At 36.0% G+C, this 19,760-nt stretch overlaps 1 protein-coding gene across 4 annotated transcripts in view; it reads right to left on the bottom strand.

Annotated features, from left to right (window-relative positions):
* Nucleotides 1-19,760, bottom strand: part of EXOC6B (exocyst complex component 6B) — a 616,111-nt gene that overhangs the window by 504,484 nt on the left and 91,867 nt on the right. For all 4 annotated transcript variants that reach the window (XR_009405326.1, XM_059405853.1, XM_059405856.1 and 1 more), the window contains exons 4-5: nt 18,128-18,218; nt 17,971-18,016 (exon numbers count right to left, since the gene is read on the bottom strand). Coding sequence is in view for 3 of the 4 variants with exons in the window: in XM_059405853.1 (XP_059261836.1) it covers nt 17,971-18,016; nt 18,128-18,218 (137 nt within the window). In the remaining variant the exon portion in view is untranslated. The remainder of the gene's footprint in view (nt 1-17,970; nt 18,017-18,127; nt 18,219-19,760) is intronic.

Raw genomic sequence — 19,760 nt, 5'->3', positions numbered from 1 at the left:
ATCCCTGGTTGATTAGGAGGCAGCAGGCACACACGTAGTAGAAGCCCTGGCAGAAAAGTAAAAGCTCAAGCTGTTTCGAAAACAGCATGAATCTTTAAGGTATTCCATAGCTCACACACAAATCCACTGACAACAGATAGAAACCTTAATGGCTCAAGTCTGAGCACAAACCTTGGACCAATCTTTAGCTGATGACCACCCTTTAGAAATGAAAATTAAATAAATACATTTCCTGATACACAAAGACCAAGGATTCCTTGCTACCAGATCTGCCTTGAAAAAAATCCTAAAGAAGCCAGAAAGGAGCTGACAACAGAAACTAAATTGAATTCATAGAAAGAAAGAAATGAAGAGCATAAGAAATAGTAAATATGTGTAAAATATAAAAGACTAAATAAATATTCCTTTCTCTTTTTACTTTTAATTTCACTTAAAGAAAATTTTTAAAAGAAATTACTATGATTCTGTATTGCTGGGTTTATAAAATGTACAGCTATATGACAAAAATAGCACAAAAAACCACTACTACATATTCTGCCAAAACTACATCAGCATTGACCTAAAGTAGACTGATACATTAAGATATAGATCTGTACCCCAATGTTTATAGCAGCAATGGCCACGGTCGCCAAACTGTGGAAAGAACCAAGATGCCCTTCAACGGATGAATGGATAAGGAAGATGTGGTCTATATACACTATGGAGTATTATGCCTCCATCAGAAAGGACGAATACCCAACTTTTGTAGCAACATGGACGGGACTGGAAGAGATTATGCTGAGTGAAATAAGTCAAGCAGAGAGAGTCAATTATCATATGGCTTCACTTATTTGTGGAGCATAACAAATAGCATGGAGGACATGAGGAGTTAGAGAGGAGAAGGGAGTTGGGGGAAATTGGAAGGGGAGGAGAACCATGAGAAACTATGGACCCTGAAACACAATCTGAGGGATTTGAAGGGGCGGGGGATGGGAGGTCAGGGTACCAGGTGGTGGGTATTATAGAGGGCACGGATTGCATGGAGCACTGGGTGTGGTGCAAAAATAATGAATACTGTTGTGCTGAAAATAAAAAATAAATTTAAAAGAAAAGATATAGATTATAATCCATAGAGCAACCTCTAAGAAAAAATAACTCAAATTATACCATTTAAAAAAATCAATAGAGGAATTAAAATAGTACACTATAAAATATTTAAGACAAAAAAGAGAGTAAAGGATAAGGACAAAAAGACATGAAAAACAGAAAAATAAAAGAGTAAAATTCATCCATATTAATAATTACATTAAATGTAAATGGACTAATAAACACTCCAATCAAAAGGCATAATGTCAGACAGGATTTTTAAAAGTATGAGCATAACAAATAACACGGAGGACATGGGGAGATGGACAGGAGAAGGGTGTTGAGGGAAATTGGAGGGGGAGATGAACCATAAGAGACTATGGACTCTGAAAACAATCTGAGGGTTTTGAAGGGGCAGGGGATGGGAGGTTGGGGGAGCCAAGTGGTGGGTATTATGGAAGGCACACATTGCCTGGAGCACTGGGTGTGGTGTAAAAACAATGAATTCTGTTATGCTGAAAAGAAATTTAAAAAAAAAAAAAAAGCATCTGCCTTCAGCTCAGGTCATGATCCCTGATGGAGCTCTGCATGGGGCTCCCTGATCAGTGGGAAGCCTCCTTCTCCCTCTCCCACTCTCCCTGCATCTCTCTCTGTCAAATAAATAAATAAAATCTTTTTAAAAATAAATAAAATAAATAAAAAAATAAAAAGTATGATCCAATTAAATGTCCTCTACAAGCAACACACTTTAGATTCAAAGATACAAATGGATAAAAGTAAAAGCTAGAATAAGGTATACCATGCACAAAGTAACCATAAAAATGCTGGAGTGTCTATATTAATATCAGATATAAAATATTTTAAGAAAAGAAACATTGCTGGTTATGTAAAAATAAATACTTCTGGTAATGGAATAGTAAAGGGGACAATATTTATCTGATAGGTAGGAAAGCTTCTATAAGCATAAGAGAACAAATAAAACTAAAATTGGTAAAGTTGACAAAGTAAAAACAAAGTTATATATTAAAAAGACATAAGAATTGGGACGCCTGGGTGGCTCAGTTGGTTGGACGACTGCCTTCGGCTCAGGTCATGATCCCGGAGTCCCGGGACCAAGTCCCGCATCGGGCTCCCAGCTCCATGCGGAGTCTGCTTCTCCCTCTGACCTTCTCCTTGCTCATGTTCTCTCTCACTGTCTCTCTCTCAAATAAATAAATAAAATCTTAAAAAAAAAAAAAAGACATAAGAATAAAGAAGAAACCAAAACTTTGTAAAGATTATTTACAACATATAAACTTAAGTTTTTTTTTTTAAAAAGTAATGAACAAAGAAAAATCACAGAAGAACATAAAAAAGGCCAATATATGGGGCATGGGGGACTGGGGGGTCCAGGAGAGTTGAACAGATATGTGAAAAAATGCAAATCAAAATGTGATTTTGTCACTCAAACTCCCAAAGATTTCTTAGAAGATAATGGGTATTATTTTTTTTATTTACTTCTTTTCAGCGTAACAGAATTCATTGTTTTTGCACCACACCCAGTGCTCCATGCAATACATGCCCTCCATAATACCCACCACCTGGTTCCCCCAACCTCCCACCCCCCGCCCCTTCAAAACCCTCATATTGTTTTTCAGAGTCCATAGTCTCTCATGGTTCATCTCCCCTTCCAATTTCCCTCAACTCCCTTCTCCTCTCCATCTCCCTATGACTTATTTCACTCAGCATAATCTGTTCCAGTCCCGTCCGTGTTGATACAAAAGTTGGGTATTCATCCTTTCTGATGGAGGCATAATACTCCATAGTGTATATGGACCACATCTTCCTTATCCATTCGTCTGTTGAAGGGCATCTTGGTTCTTTGATAATGGGTATTATTATCAGGGGTTTCAATAAAGGAGAATTCACTGCCTTCTGGTAAACAAATTGTATTAATAATAGTTTTCACTGAAGAATTTTACCAAAACAAGCATTCTAACCAGTTGCATTTCCAAAAAGAAATATTAGATTTACAAAAGCATGTAAGCCTCTTGAATTGTAATTTTTACATTAGTCAATAAAAAACTAATCTAGATGTCTAATAACAAGGAATTGGTTAAATACATCATGATACATCCATGTAGTAAAAAACAGCAAAATGTTTACAATATTGTGGCATAAAAGCTATTGCAAAAAATAAAACTTATAAGTATAATTGTAACATTTTTGAAAGCCATAAATATGCATACATGTATAAATTATGAACATATATGCATGTATAAGCTATTTATCACTAAACACATACATACACAAATACATAAGTACACAGAAAATGACTAGAAAAGTAGATACAAAAGGTTAACCACGATTTTTTTTTCCTTTGGATATACACATTATGGGTGTTAATTTTTCTTATGTTTTTAGTTTTTAGTTTCCTAAGTTCCTAACTTCCCAGGATATATTTAGTATAGGAAAAAATTCAGTTCTAATCTTATAAATAAAAAACTGATCACTCTATTTTGATTTTAAGAATGAATTTCACAGTAGACACTTAAGCTCTTACTCCAATGTACAAAGACTAGAGATTGGTTTTACTTTTTTTTTTTTAATGTCTTGACCTCAAATGTTCTAAAAATCAAAATCTTAGTCCAAACAAATGGAAGGGAGAAAGATTTATTTCCCTATATTTAGAAATAAAAGTACAAATATAGTTAATGTGAATTGGTAGCTTTTATTACAATTTTACAGACTCAAAAACAGTACAATTCACATGGTTCAGTGTAAACAGAATGGTGTTTATACTGCAATTAGGTATGAAGAGCTATTTGCAATAAAATGCAATTCCTCTAGAGAGAAACCTTAGAATGGATAGAAAGCCAGAAATTAAGCCAAAAAGATAAACATACTTTGGGGTTTAGTTATATTTTGGAACATTGTTTATAGAATGAGAAAAATCTAACAATGTTGCCTGTGGACACAGACACATGCACTGATGAGACACATGGTTGCATGCTGAAAACATCTGGTCTGTCAAATAACTCAACATTTTTCAAGGCTAATTAGTATAAAATCCAGGGATTCCTGGCAACACAGAATGTCACCTTATTTCCCCATTGTCCTTTCCCTAACATATTCATGTTCCAACTATGACAGACCAATAAGATTATTCAAATTTTTGGTGTTTGTTGTTGTTGTTTGTTTGGTTGGTTTTTTTTTTGGTGCATTTTAATATCAGTGACAGGTTAAAGAATGATAGCCAGCTAGACACCTGTATGGCAGACACCAAAAGAAAAAGTTCTAGTTCAGGCAACCAAGGAAATCTTAAAACCAGATTTTGAGATTATTTTTGACCACCTCTAAACATTATTAAAACTGAATCAAAAGCCATATTCTTAAGTTTCACTTGCATGCATGTCCTCCTCATTACACTCCGTAATAGAAACGTGAGCAGAAAAAAAGTAAATGAAACCAAAGCAGGGAATATAAAAGAAGAAGGAAGGAAAAGACATTTAAGTAATCCTAAAGTCAGAATAACTTAGACATAGTTGAATGCTATGTGAGAAGAGAATGTTAATTAAATTAAATTATGGCAAATTAAATTATGGTCCTTTCTTGCCATGGTATGGAACTCCTTCACAATAATAACTTTTAAAATTCTAATAAATGATCTTTTAAAGCAGATCACAACTATCCCTGAGAAATTTTTATAAATTCAAAGTATGATAAGAATATGAATAAAAGCTTTCACCACAGGCACCATAAACAAATACTTATCCCTTCTATGTGTTACATGTAGAAAGATGGTCAGATATCTTTCCTTAGGGAGCACAGAACCTCATAGTATTAACACTATTTATAGCTAAAAAACAAAAACAACAAAACAAACAAAAAAAACTAGGCATCCATCCATGAAGGAGTAACAGACAAGAAACAGACACAAACTCCCGATCTTAAAAAGCAGAAAAACTGACTTGGATAGTGGACATTCAGTGGTCTCTGAAAAAAGGGAAACAAAAAAGATGAGTTTCAGTTTTAATAAATTACCCAGGTTACCTACCTGAGTGTGATTTCTAGATCATGGGCATAGTCAGAGAAAACCCAAACACAGCCCAGCAGCTTAGCGGAGTTAGAGTCAGAGATAGAAGTCCAGGAAAACTTGACATAACTTGAGGTTGTACAGACACAAGGAAGATATATGATAAAAACTTCACAAGCTCAGACAATGCAGAAAAACCTTGATGAAAAATCTCTGGGGTTCCTGAGTTACTCAGAGTAGATGAATACTACTCTGAACTACTCCTGGAATGAAGGTGCAGCTAGCAAAAATATAAAATGGGATTTGGGGTGCTTGGTGGCCCAGTGAGTTAAGTGTCTGACTCTTGATTTCAGCTCAGGTCATGGTCTCAGGGTTGTGAGATTGAGCCCTGTGTCAGGCTCCACACTGGGCATGGAGCCTGCTTAAGATTCTCTCTCTCTTTCTCCCTTTGCACTCCTCCCTGTCTAAATAAATAAACAAATAAATAAATAAAAATGGGGTTTGATGAGATCAAACAGATCCGCAAACAACTATTTGCCAAAACAAAGAGCAATACTCTTTAAGAAAAAAACAACCCTCCAAAATCCACACTCACCAACATAAGATAATGTCCATTATCTAATCAAAATTACTAAACATGGTAAGAACCAAAAAAATTGACCTATAACTAGGAAAAATCAAGTCAGTCTGCAAACAGAAATCCAAAAATGTCAGAAGTGACAGAACTATCGAAGAAGTACATGAAAAGAAATATCATAGCCATATACATGTATTTTTAAAAAGACACAAAAATAACAAGAAATTAAACATTTTTAAAAATCAAATGGAACTCTAAAAGATGAATAATATATTACCTGAAATGAAAATTCACCAGATAAGATTAAAAGAAGATAAGACAGTACAAAAAAGAGAGATCAGTGCACTTGAGCACAGAAATAAAATCTATCAAATATAAAGCATGGACAGAAAAAAGACAGGCAAAATAAAAGAACAGATCCTCAAGTCACCTGGGGAATTACATGAAGTTGTTCAACATAACATGTAATTGAAGTCCTAGAATGAGGATGGGAAAAGGACAGAAAAAAATGTTTGGAAAACAAGTACCTGAACTTTCCAGGGTTTACAAAACTATAAAGCTACAAATCCAAGAAGCTAAATAAACGACAAGCAGGATAAATTCACACATACACACATGTACACACACATACATACAGCAACAAGCATCAAAATCAAATTGCTAAGAACAAATGATACAGACAAAAGCTTTAGAACAGCTGAAGAAGACACATTAAATACAAGTGACAAAAAACACATACCCCTCCCTCAGAATATACATAAATGAGAAGACAAAGAAATAATGTCTTTTTTTTTTATTTTATTTATTTGAGAGAGAGACAGAGTGAGAGAGCATGAGAGGGGAGGTCAGAGGGAGAAGCAGACTCCCCGTGGAGCTGGGAGCCTGATGTGGGACTCAATCCCAGGATCATAACCTGAGTTGAAGGCAGTCGCTTAACCAACTGAGCCACGCAGGTGCCTCGAAATAATGTCTTAACTAATAAATCTGTAAACCTAGAATTGTATACCCTTCAAAAATATTTTTCTTTTATTTTTTTCTTTAAATTTTATTTTATTTTTTTTTCAGTGTTCCAAAATTCATTGTTTATGCACTACACTGAGTGCTCCATGCAATATGTGCCCTCCTTAATACCCAACACCAGGCTCACCCAACCCCTCATCCCCTTCCCCTCCAAAACCCTCAGTTTGTTTCTTAGAGTCTACAGTCTCTCACCATTTGTCTCCCCTTCTGATTTCCCCCAACTCACTTCTCTCCATCTCCCAATGTCCTCTGTGTTATTCCTTATGCCCCACAAGTAAGTGAAATCATATGATAATTGACTCTCTGCTTGATCTATTTCACTCAGCATAATGTCCTCCAGTCCCGGCCATGTTGATACAAAAGTTGGGTATTCATCCTTTCTGATGGAGGCATAATACTCCATTGTATATATGGACCATATCTTCTTTATCCATTCATCTGCTGAAAGGCATCTTGGTTCATTCCATAGTTTGGCAACTGTGGCTACTGCTGCTATGAACATTGGGGTACAGATCACCCTTCTTTTCACTACATCTGTATCTTTGGGGTAAATACCCAGTAGTGTAATTGCAGAGTCATAGGGTAGCTCTATTTTTACTTTCTTAAGGAATCGCCACACTGTTTTCCAAAGTGGCTACACCAACTTGCATTCCCACCAATAGTGTAAGAGGGTTCCCTTTTCTCCACATCGTCTCCAACACTTGTTATTTACTGTCTTGTTAATTTTGGCCATTCTAACTGGGGTAAGATGGTATCTCAATGTGGTTTTGATTTGAATCTCCCTGATGGCTAATAATGATGAACATTTTCTCATGTGTCTGTTAACCATTTGTATGTCTTCTTTGGAGAAGTGCCTGCTCAAGTCTTCTGCCCATTTTTTGACATTTTATCTGTTTTATCTGTTTTGTGTGTGTTGAGTTTGAGTTCTTTATAGATCTTGGATATCAGCCCTTTGTCTGTAGTGTCATCTGTGAATATCTTCTCCCATTCCATGAGTTGCCTTTTTGTTTTGTTGACTGTCTCCTTTGCTGTGCAGAAGCTTTTGATCTTGATGAAGTCCCAAAAGTTCTTTTTGCTTTTGTTTCCTTTGCCTTTGGAGATGTATCTTGAAAGAAGTTGCTGTGCCCGAAGTCGAAGAGGTTACTGCCTAGGTTCTCCTCTAGGATTCTGATGGATTCCCGCCTCACATTGAGGTCTTTTATCCATTTCTAGTTTATCTTTGTGTATGGTGTAAGAGAAAGGTCACATTTCATTCTTCTCTACATAGCTGTCCAGTTTTCCCAGCACTATTTATTGAAGAGACTGTCATTTTTCCACTGTATATTTGTTCCTGCTTTGTCGAAGATTATTTGACCATAGAGTTGAGGATCCATATCTGGGCTCTCTGTTCTGTTCCACTGATCTATGTGTCTGTTTTTGTGCCAGTACCATGCTGTCTTGGTGATCACAGCTTTGTAGTAAAGCTTGAAATCAGTCAACATGATGCCCCCAGTTTTGTTTTTCTTTTTCAACATTTCCTTAGCAATTCAGGGTCTCTTCTGATTCCATACAAATTTTAGGATTATTTGTTCCAGCTCTTTGAAAAATGCCGGTGGAATTTTGATCGGGATGGCACTGAAAGTATAGATGGCTCTAGGCAGTACAGACATTTTAACAATGTTTATTATTCTGATCCATGAGCATGGAGTGCTCTTCCATCTTTTTGTGTCTTCTTCAATTTCTTTCATGAGTGTTCCATAGTTCCTTGAGTACAGATCCTTTACCTCTTTGGTTAGGTTTATTCCCAGTTGCCTTGTGGTTCCTGGTGCTATAGTTAATTTAATCAATTCTCTAATTTCCCTTTCTATATTTTCATTGTTAGTGTATAAAAGAGCAACTATTGTTGGTACATTGAATTGTATCCTGCCACATTACTGAATTGCTGTATGAGTTCTAGTAGTTTAAAGGTGAAGTCTATTGGGCTTTCCATATAAAGTATCATGTCATCTGCGAAGAGAGAGAGTTTGACTTCTACTTTGCCAATCTGAATACTTTTTATTGCTTTTTGTTGTCTGATTGCTGTTGCTAGAACTTCTAGTACTAGTTAAAAATATTTTTCAGAAACAGAGGTGCATAATAAGATACTATGTCACACTTACCAAGATGGTCATAATCAAAAAACAAACAAACAAACAAACAAACCTGACAATAATAAGTACTGACTAGAATTTGCAGAAATTGGGAGTCTTCATATGCTGACGGTAAAAGGTAAAATGGCATAGCTGCTTTGGAAAATAGTCTAACAGTTCCTCAAATGATTAAACATAGAGTTACCATGCGATCCAGTGATTCCACTCCTAGGTATGCAGCCAAGAGAACTAAAAACGTATGTCCACACAAAAAACTTAAAAACAAAAATTCATAGCAGCATTATTCATAAAAGCCAAAAAGTAGAAACAACTCAAATGTTCATCAACTAATAAATGGATAAATAAAATGTGGTATATCTATACGATGGAATATTATTCAGCAATTTAAAAAAACGAAGTACTGAAATTCAGTACTGAAGTACTGAAGTACAACAGGATGAACCCTAACAACATTGTGTTACATAAAAGAAGAACCACACATTGTTGGATTCCATTTATATGAAATGACCAGGACAGGCAAATCTACAGAGACAAAGTACATTAGCAGTTCCCAGTAGCTGGAAAGGTGCAGGGAGCAGGGGGACAGACAGGAAAGAATTGGGTAGTGCCAGCTAAGGGGCTCAGAGTTTCTTTTGAAAAGAACATAAGTATTCTAAAGTTAATTGTAGTGAAGGTTTTACACTCTGTGAATACACTAAAAGCCACTGGATTACACATTTTAAATAGATGAACTGAATACTATATGAATTACATATCAAAAAGCTGGTAAAAATATTTTCAACAAAAATGGATATTTTAAAATAAACAATGTGAGATGCCTGGATGGCTCAGTTGGTTAAGCCTCTGCCTTCAGCTCAGGTCATGATCCCAGGGTCCTGGGATTAAGTCCTGCATCAGGCTCCCAAGTAGCCTGCTTCTCCCTCTGCCTATCTCTCTGCCTCTCTCTCTCTCTCAAAAATAAATAAATAAAATCTTTTTTAAAAATAGACAATGTAAAAATTAAAACAAAAAGAAAGCAGCAGTGGGTATATTAATACCAAAAAACATATGCCTATTTGAAAAAGAATATTACTAGAGATAAAGGAAACTTTCATAATAATAAATACGTCATCTCATCAAGAAGATAAAACAATGCTAAATGTGCACAAACCCAGTAAGAAAGCTTCATAATACAACAACAGTGAGAACTGAAAGCACAGAAAATAGACATTTGCAAATCCACAATCGCCAACAATCTCAACACTCCTGTCAGCAACTGCCAAATAAAAATCACTAGGATGCAGAAAACCTGAACAACACTATCAATCAAGTATGTCTGAATGACAGTTAAAGAATGTCCTACTCAAACAGAATATACATAATTTTGAAGCATACATAAATTTTCACCAAAACAGACCATATGCTGGACCATTAAAACAAGCCTCAACTCAACTGAACCATGTTCTTGTGATGCAACTCTGTGACAATACTAATAGGATTTTCATGTCATAGTGAAAAAATAATAATAATAAAATAGAATAAGATAAGTCTCCACAAATGTAAAAAAGGTTGAAATCATACATTTACATTTATAAGCACAATGAACTGTAATTATAAATCAATTTTTAAAAATCTAGAAATCTTCTACTATTTGGAAATTATCCAACCCATTTCTAAATTATAAGCAGATTAAATTTTTAAAATAAAAAAGGAAATTAGAAAATATTTCAGATAAATGAAAAAACACATCATAAAACATGTAAGATGCAATTAATACACTGCTGAGAAAAATGTACAGATAGCTACATTAGAAAAGAACCAAAATCCACCTTATAAAGCTAGAAAAGAAGAGATTAAACCCCAAGTAAGTAAGAGAAAGAAAACACTAAATAGCAGAAATCAGTAAAATAGACAACACAAAAATATTAGGAAAAACAATAAAACCTACAGATGCTTTTTTGGAAAAAATTACTGATAAACCTCTAACTGGAATAATCAGAGAGACAGAAAGAGAAAAGAACAGACTTATCAACATAAGTAATGGGGGAAAAAAGCATTACTATAGCTCTTACACATGTTGAAATAATAAGGAAGTACCTAGAACAATTTTTGTTAATGAATTCAACAACTTTGATGACATGACAAATTACTTGAAAGACACAAATAAGCAAAATTTACTCAAGAAACATAAAATGCAAACAGCACTGTATTTTTTTTTTTTTCATTAAATTTGTAGCTTAAAAACCTTCTCACCAAAACCAAACAAACAGATCTCCTGGTCCAAGTGGCTTCACTGTTGGATTCACCCAAATATTTAAGGAGGATAATGTCAATGCTATACAAATACCTCCAGAAAATTAAAGAGGGAATACTTTCCTTATATTTCCTTATATTCTACAAGGCCAGCATTAACCTGAAGTCAGTGACATTACCAAAACAAACAAAAATAACACTGTGATAAATATTCCTCATGAACACAGATACAAAAATCCTCAACAAAATTTTAACAAAGCAGGGGCGCCTGGGTGGCTCAGTCAGTTACAGTCTAACTTCAGCTCAGGTCATGATCCTAAGGGTCCTGGGATCAACCCCTGAGTTGGGCTCCCTGCTCTGTGGAGCACCCGAACCCCTACTCTGGATCTTTCTCTCTCTGAAATAAATAAAATCTTTAAAACAAAATTTTTTAACAAAACAAATACTGCATCATATAAAAAGGATAATATAGCATGACCCCCAGGGGGATATACAAGACAAACCCAAGTTCAGTTTAATATTCAATAAATTAATCATATAATTCATATTAATAAGTGAAAAACAATTCTCAACTTATGATCAATTCAACTGATACAGAAAAAGTATTTGACAAAACAATGTTCATTCCTGGTACAAATTTTCAACAACCAGAAATAGAAGGAAATTTCCTCAACTTTATAAACGGCATATACAGGGTGCCTGGGTGGCTCAGTGGGTTAAGCCATTGCCTTCGGCTTAGGTCATGATCTCAGGGTCCTGGGATCAAGTCCCGCATCAGACTCTCTGCTCAGCGGGGAGCCTGCTTCCCTCTCTCTCTCTCTGCCTGCCTCTCTGCCTACTTGTGATCTCTATCAAATAAATAAATAAAATCTTAAAATAAAATAAAATAAAATAAAAAATAAACGGCATATACAAAAAAACTACACCTAACATTGTACTTAGTGGTGACATGCTTTCCCCCTAAGATCAGGAACAGGGCAAGGATAGCCACTACTTCTTTTCAACATTGTACAGGAGATTCTAGCCAGTTCAGTAAGACAAGAAAGACAAACCAAAAAGAAAGCATTCCAACTGTAAAGAAAGAAATATAACTTTTAATTTGCAGACAAGATGACCATCTACACAGAAAATTCAACAGATTAAACCACCAAAACTGCCATAATTAATGACTTTAGAAGGTTGCAAAGAAAAACATACAAAAAATAAAATAGTACATTAGTAATAAATAACTGGAAATTGAAATTTAAAAATCGAGGGTGCCTGGATGGCTCAGATGGTTAAGCATCTGCCTTGGGCTCAGGTCATGATCCCAGGGTCCTAGGATCAAGCCCCACATCGGGCTCCCTAGGTCAGCAGGGAGTCGGCTTCTCACTCCCCCTCTGCTCTCTCTGCTTGTACTCTCTCAGTCACTCTGCCCAATAAATAAATAAAAATAAAATCTTTCAGGGCGCCTGGGTGGCTCAGTGGGTTAGGCCTCTGCCTTCAGCTCAGGTCATGATCTCAGGGTCCTGGAATCAAGCCCTGAATCAGGCTCTCTGCTCAGCCGGGAGCCTGCTTCTCCCTCTCTCTCTGCCTGCCTCTCTGTCTACTTGTGATCTCTCTCTCTCTCTCTCTCTCTCTCTGTTAAATAAATAAATAATATCTTTTTTAAAAAGAAAAGAAATTTAAAAATCGATACCATTTAAAACAAGTATCAAAAAACATTAAATATTTAAAGATAAATATGACAAAAGATACATAAGGCTTATTCACTGAAAACTACAAACATTGCTGAAAAAATTAAAGGAAGAACTAAACAAATGACAACATCCATATCAGTTGGGGGTGGAAGGAGAAAACAGACCAGCATGGCATGCAAGGGACCCAGTGAAGTAAGGAGGATGTCCATATTGAAAGGTAGCCTGGTATGGAATGTCAAAGCCAGTTAGGAATGAGGAGGACATTCAGGCAGAAGCATGCCAGAGTATTACAGCCCAAGTGGAATAAGGAGGATATAATACAGGGGGGAACTTAGTGTATAGTGTTAGCAAGGTAAAGAGTTGCAATGATAGCAATAATAGGTAATCCGTTTCATAAAAGGAACTAACCCAGTAAGTAAATATTTTACAAGTAATGAGGGGTGCCTGAGGGACTCAGTCCACCAAGTATCTGCCTTTGGCTCACGTCATGTTCCCAGGGCCCGGGATCAAGCCCCTCACTGGGCTCCCTGCTCAACGGGAAGTCTGTTTCTCCCTCTTCCTCTGCCTTTCCCACCGTTCATACTCAAATAAATAAATAAATAAGATCTTTAAAAAAAAAAGAGTAATGAAAGCCAGGATGCTCAGTAGTAATGAGTACACCAAGCACAGAGATACTGGTTTCTAAATAACATTCTCTACTTAGAGAAATCACTGATTCCAGGACTGCAGCAAGTAAAGTACAAGATAAATCTGAAAAATCTCTCCTTTTGTTAGTAAAAAAGAACAAAAAATTATGAGGACATATGGAAAAAAAAAAAAAAAACCACACAGAAGCCAGATTGAAGGGGCCACTCTGGTGCCATTCAGAATAATCTGAACATCAGGGCACCTGGGTGGCTCAGTGGGTTAAGGGGCTGCCTTCGGCTCAGGTCATGATCTCAGGGTCCTGGGATCCAGTCCCGAATCGGGCTCTCTGCTCAGCAGGGAGTCTGCTTCCTCCTCTCTCTCTCTCTCTCTCTGCCTGCCTCTCTGCCTACTTGTGATCTCTCTGTGTCAAATAGATAATAAGATCTTTAAAAAAAAAAAAAGAATAATCTGAACAAAATAAATAATATTTACAAATTATGACTCATCAAATAAAATAAGAATAACTTTGAGTCCATACTGACATAAAAAATTAAAGTGAAAATTTGATGAAAAATGATTAATTTATATAACTATAAAATACCTCCCCAAAGAATTTTTCATTACAAATATAAAAAAGAGCAACTTCACAACGGAAAAGAATCAAAGAGAACATCATCACTAACAGGACAGATCAAATTTATGTGTGACCTGGTAAGACACACTGAGAACCCAGCAACACTTTTGTGATATTCCAGCCAGAGACATACAACATGAATGTAATCATGAGGCAATATCAGACATACCCAAATTGAGGGGCATTCTACATAACTGACCTGTAATCTTCAAAAGTGACAAGGTCATGAGAGTCAAGGAAAGACTGAGGACAGCTCCAGGCTGAAGAAGAATAGAGAGACAGGACCACTAAATGCAACACATGTTTTTAACTGGATTCTTTTGCTGTAAAGAACATGACTGAGACAATTAGCAAAATCTGAACTGGGTATGAGGGTTAGAGGTTAGAGGCTACTAATATATCAATGCTAATTTTTATTCTCTATTGCATTGTGGCTGCAAAGAAGAATGCTTTATTGTAGAAAATGACACCAAAGTATTTGGGGATGACAGGGTATCACATCAGCAACTTACTTTCTAAGGGTTCAGAAAAACACATAGCTAAGTTTTATTTATGAGAATGTTTAAAAATAAAACTTTTTAAAGACCACAAGATAAGTGATGACAAAATTTACAACTACTATATAACAAAAAGTACTAACTTTACAAAGTTAATAGATAAGCCATGCATTGAAAGCAAATATTTGCACGATATTCCTAGTAAGAGGAATCTAATGAATCCTTATAAATGAACAAGAACAACAAACAACCTAAGAAAAAAATGGATAAAATATATAAAAGAAAATCCAAATGTCCAAAAACCAGTATTACTAGTAATTGAAGAAGTGAAATCATAGAACAATTATCTATCATTTCACAACTGTCAGACTGAGACCAAAAAGTCTCACAATACAGATGCTACCTAGAGGTAGAGTAACAGACCTCCACAAAATGCCAGTGGGAGTCTATATTGATAGGCTGGATTCACTTTGGAGAATAATGCCAAGTTGAATACAGGAATGAATGCATGGATATCCTTTCTTTGATCCAGCTGATCTCCTTCTAGGTATAAACCCTAGGCCAGCAGAACTGGCACAATCTGGGAGCTTGGTAGAAAATGAAGAACCCCAGGAATGAGCCCAGACCTCCCAATCCGAAGCTACATTTATTTTTTTAAAGATTTATTTTTATTTGACACAGAGAGGCAGCAAGTGAAAGAACACAAGCAGGGGGAGGCGGAGAGGGAGAAGCAGGCTTCCCGCTGAGCAGGGAGTCTGATGCGATGCAGGGTTGGATCCCAGGACCTTGGGATCACAACCTGAGCTGAAGGCAGACACCTAATGACTGAGCCACCTAGCCTCCCTAGAATCTACATTTAACAAATCCCCATGTAATTTGTATACATAGCAACATTTGAAAAGCACTGTTGTCAAGAAACTTTGAATGTGTGAAGAGAGACATGAACAAGAATATTTACTGAACCTCTGCACGGGAAACAACTGGAAACACATCAAATGTCTTTTACGGTATCAGTGAGAACAGTTATCCTACAGTAACAACAATCCCAAAAGTCTCAGTGTCTTAAAGATTTATAACTTACTCATATTATATACATCCATAACATGTTGGCAGAAAAGTTCTGTTCATTAGAATTACTCAGGGATTCAACCAACATCTTGAAAGTTACCATTTCTCATAACCAAGGGAAAACAGAACTCTGGAGGGACTTGGGCTAGAAATTAACTTCTAAGCCCAAAAGTAATATTCATCACTTCTGTTCACGTCTTATCAGCCATCTTATCAATTCACATTTTATCAGTCACACAGCACAAGGAAGCCCAGGAAATATAATCCTACTATGAGACAGAAGAAGGTTGAGCTAGAAATAACTGGCGGACAGCACTTATGATAACCACTAGAAATGAGAGCAGAAATGTGAATTATTCACATAATGGACTATTATAAAGGATTAAGGTAAGTGAACTAGTTCTATACACATAAGGAAAATAACCTCTTCACTAGTATGTAAGCCCCATAAGAGTAGATATTTTTGTCTGTATCACCAAGAACAATGCCCAGCATATAGTAAGTACTCCATTCATCTTTGTTGAATGAGTGAATCTCAAAAATACAAGGACTGAGAATCATTCATGTAAATGTTTTTATTTTTTTTTTAAGATTTTATTTATTTATTTGACAGAGAGAAATCACAAGTAGTTGGAGAGGCAGGCAGAGAGAGAGAGGGAAGCAGGCTCCCTGCTGAGCAGAGAGCCCGATGCGGGACTCGATCCCAGGACCCTGAGATCATGACCTAAGCCGAAGGCAGCAGCTTGACCCACTGAACCACCCAGGCGCCCCATGTAAATGTTTTTAAAAATACAATACAATATATGATTTGTAGACATTAAAAACATGGACTAGAAAGACACCATATTTATGATACTGGTTTCCTTACAGGAGTAGGGAAAGAAATATAGCTAAGGAAAGGGACTTAAGTTTTATCTGTAATTTTTTTTAAAAATGTCTATCTTTACCTCTCTCTGTCCATACATGTTTATCTATTTTCATATATATTTACATATATATGAATCAAAACTGGAGAACTATTAATATCTTAATTCAGAGAACTTGGTACACAGTTGTTTTTTTTTTTTTCACTGTAAACTTCTGTAATTCTAGAATTTCACTAAAAGGTTATCAGGGAAATAATACTATTCATATCTCACTGAACAGAACTTTTCATACTGTCCTACCTATGTTCTTGTATGTGAACATATCCTCTTGGGGAAAAGAAGGGAGTCTAAGAAATTCAAAAAATTTTGATGCTTCATGCTTTAGGCTTTAAAATTCTTGAAAATTTAAACTTTTAGTCACAATATTTCTATTGTTATTTCAATATCACATTTCAATTCTATACTTTTTCCCTCAAAACCTAGGTGAAAATCAACATTCCAGAAAGGTATGTCTTGTTTATCACAGCTTCACACACCCCATCATACTGCAGTACACTCCACGGTAGAGAGGGTGGGATGCTGACTCTAGCTTGGGAAGAAGAGTGAAAGAGTCACTACATTCTTTCCTGCAAAATAAATCCAGAGGAAAACAACACACAGGAGAGTAATCCTCTAAACTTAATCTTGACTTTGCCCCGTGATGATTAACTTTATGTGTCAACTTAGCTAGGTCATGGTACTCAAATATTTGGTCAATTATTATTCTGGATATTTCTATGAAGGTGTTTTTTTAGATGAAACTCTTGACCCTTAATCAGTAGACTAGAGTGAGTAAGATTACTCTCCATAACTGAGGGGGGCTTCACTTAATCAGTTGAAGACCTTAACAGAAAAAGACTGACTCCTCCAGGAAGAAGGAATTCTCCCAGCACACCATCTTCAAACTCAGGGTACAATATTTATTCTTCTCTGACACCTATCCTACCACCTTATTCTGCAGATTTGGGACTTGCCAGCCCCTGTAACCATGTGAACCGATTCCCCAAGATCAATAAACCAGTAATCTCTCGCACGCGCACGCGCATGCTCTCGCGCGCTCTCTCTCTCTCTCTATATATACACACACACACACACACACACAAACACACACACTCTACTGATTCTGTTTCAGTGAAGAACCCAGACTAATTCATCCCTATATCAGAACCAGTAACTATTTTTTTTACTACAATACTAAACCAAAGCATGTTACTCAAATCAACTATCACTAAAAGTTATGTTTTACCCCTGAAAGATCAGGTCTTCTAAAAACCAAACTACGAGTAGTGGGTTTGTTGTTTTTTTTTTTTTTAATTAAACATAATACATGACAAAATATATTAGCATACCATACTAGCATGTAAATAAGTCTCAGGATGAATCAGCAGATATATAAAAGGGTAGAGAAGATATTATATGGACTTAATTATTTCATGATAGGTTATGCTAAATATGGACCTTAAAACTATCCTAATTAACAGAAATTCAAGATAAGATGTTCAATTAAAAAAAAAAATCTTACCTTTTAGTTTTCATCTGATCCCTCAGTTTGCTATACATCTCCAGGACTTGAAAGAAAAGGGAAAAGAGAGCACACAAGCATTATTTAGAGAAAGTGAGAAACTTACTAAAGCTAAAGGAACTGCATCAAGAACTCTAATCCATTTCCAGTTCCTCACCTGGAAGACACAGCATTAACTTATCAACAGTGGCTGAAATATTTCTCTGTTGTAGTCGACACTGCTTCAGCTCTTCCATTGCTATTACCAGCTTGGCAAGAGGAAAAAAAAACAAATTATGCCAGTAGCTGTAAATAAAAAGCTTTCAGTCACATTTTTCCACCCTGTGTTCAATTCATCAGAAAATCCCAGACAGTTTCATAGAAAGACCTGCCAACTGAACTAAGAAACTGCCCTTCTCAACTAGTAAAACATTCCTGTGTGGTTGCCCATTTTCTCCCCAAGATACATACTATATTGGAAAAGGCTAGCTGAAATGAAATCCTCAAATCCAGGAGCTATTCAGAAGAAAAGAAAAAATTTGCAGATTCTCTCCAAACTTTACTCTGACTCTTCAACATTTATGGTTTCATCAAATCTTCTGAGAAGACCCTCTGCTTCTTTCATTAATGCTAGACTCAAGGGAAACGATCCTCCGTATATAGCTTCAGTTGAGTCTTAAAAATTATCTTCAACTAAATCTCTATTTTAACAAATAAACCACACGCTTAGAAGTTATGGCTTTTCCAAGAGTTCCAGTTTAATGAAAATTCATTTTCCTTCCCATAGCTGTTTTAAAGGCTTCCATCTGAAGTTGTACCACAGTATAACTGGAAGAAAATGCATTCCGCATAATTTCAAATATGTGAGACAAACTTTCAAAAAGCAATAATCTACATAAGCCTCTTGTAGTATTCATCCCAAACCTACACTAAACACATTATCTACCGGGATTCCATGAAAAAAGAGCAAAAGAGAACTGCTCTAAGTCACTGATAAAACAATCAAAAGCTAATCTTAAAAATTATTAAAATTAAACATTAAATAATTACTAGTTGATAAAAAAGGTACATGATACAGAGAACAGTAATGGACTGCAAGTCAGAAAACTTGGGTTTTAGTCCCAGCCTTGCCAATTACTATGTAACTGTTAGCAAATCATCTGTTTTAGCTTCCTCACCAATAACCAGTGATAATACCTGACCTGACTCTGTGACAGGCCTGTCAAGAGGATCAAGTGAGAAAAAGGGTATAAAAAATCTTGTAAACTGTGATGGTTTAAACGGTGATTGTATCAATTAATAGAATCACTGATTCACTTTTTTAACAGATATTTATGGAGCACCCACTTTGGGCCAGTCACTGTTTAGGCAGGTAGAGGGAATATGACAATGAATAAAACAAAACTTCCTTATTTCGTGGAGCTTAATTTCTAATGGCAGGGGACAGACAAAAAACAAACATACAACTAAAAATATACAATCGTAGAGCATGATAGGTGCAGTGGAGAAAAATAAAGGAAGAAAAGTAAAAAGAACACACGGGTAAAAGTAAGTCTGCAATTTCAAATAAAAGAACTCATTAAGGAGGGAACATCTGAGCAAAGTCTGAAGTGGGAGAATATTGGTGAAAGAGCATTCCAGACAGAGGGAAGAGCACTGGTTGTATTATGACTACTTACGATTTAATAACATAGTGAAGAGTTGGTGGGAATGCAAATTGGTGCAGCCACTATGGAAAACAGTGTGGAGGGTCCCCAAAAAATTAAAAATAGAGCTACCTTATGACCCAGCAATTGCACTACTGGGCATTT

This window comes from Mustela nigripes, chromosome 7, assembly GCF_022355385.1.
Source record: "Mustela nigripes isolate SB6536 chromosome 7, MUSNIG.SB6536, whole genome shotgun sequence".
Lineage (NCBI taxonomy): Eukaryota > Metazoa > Chordata > Mammalia > Carnivora > Mustelidae > Mustela > Mustela nigripes.
The sequence above is the reverse complement of the archived record's forward strand: the minus strand, read 5'-3'. Positions and strand labels throughout refer to the sequence as shown.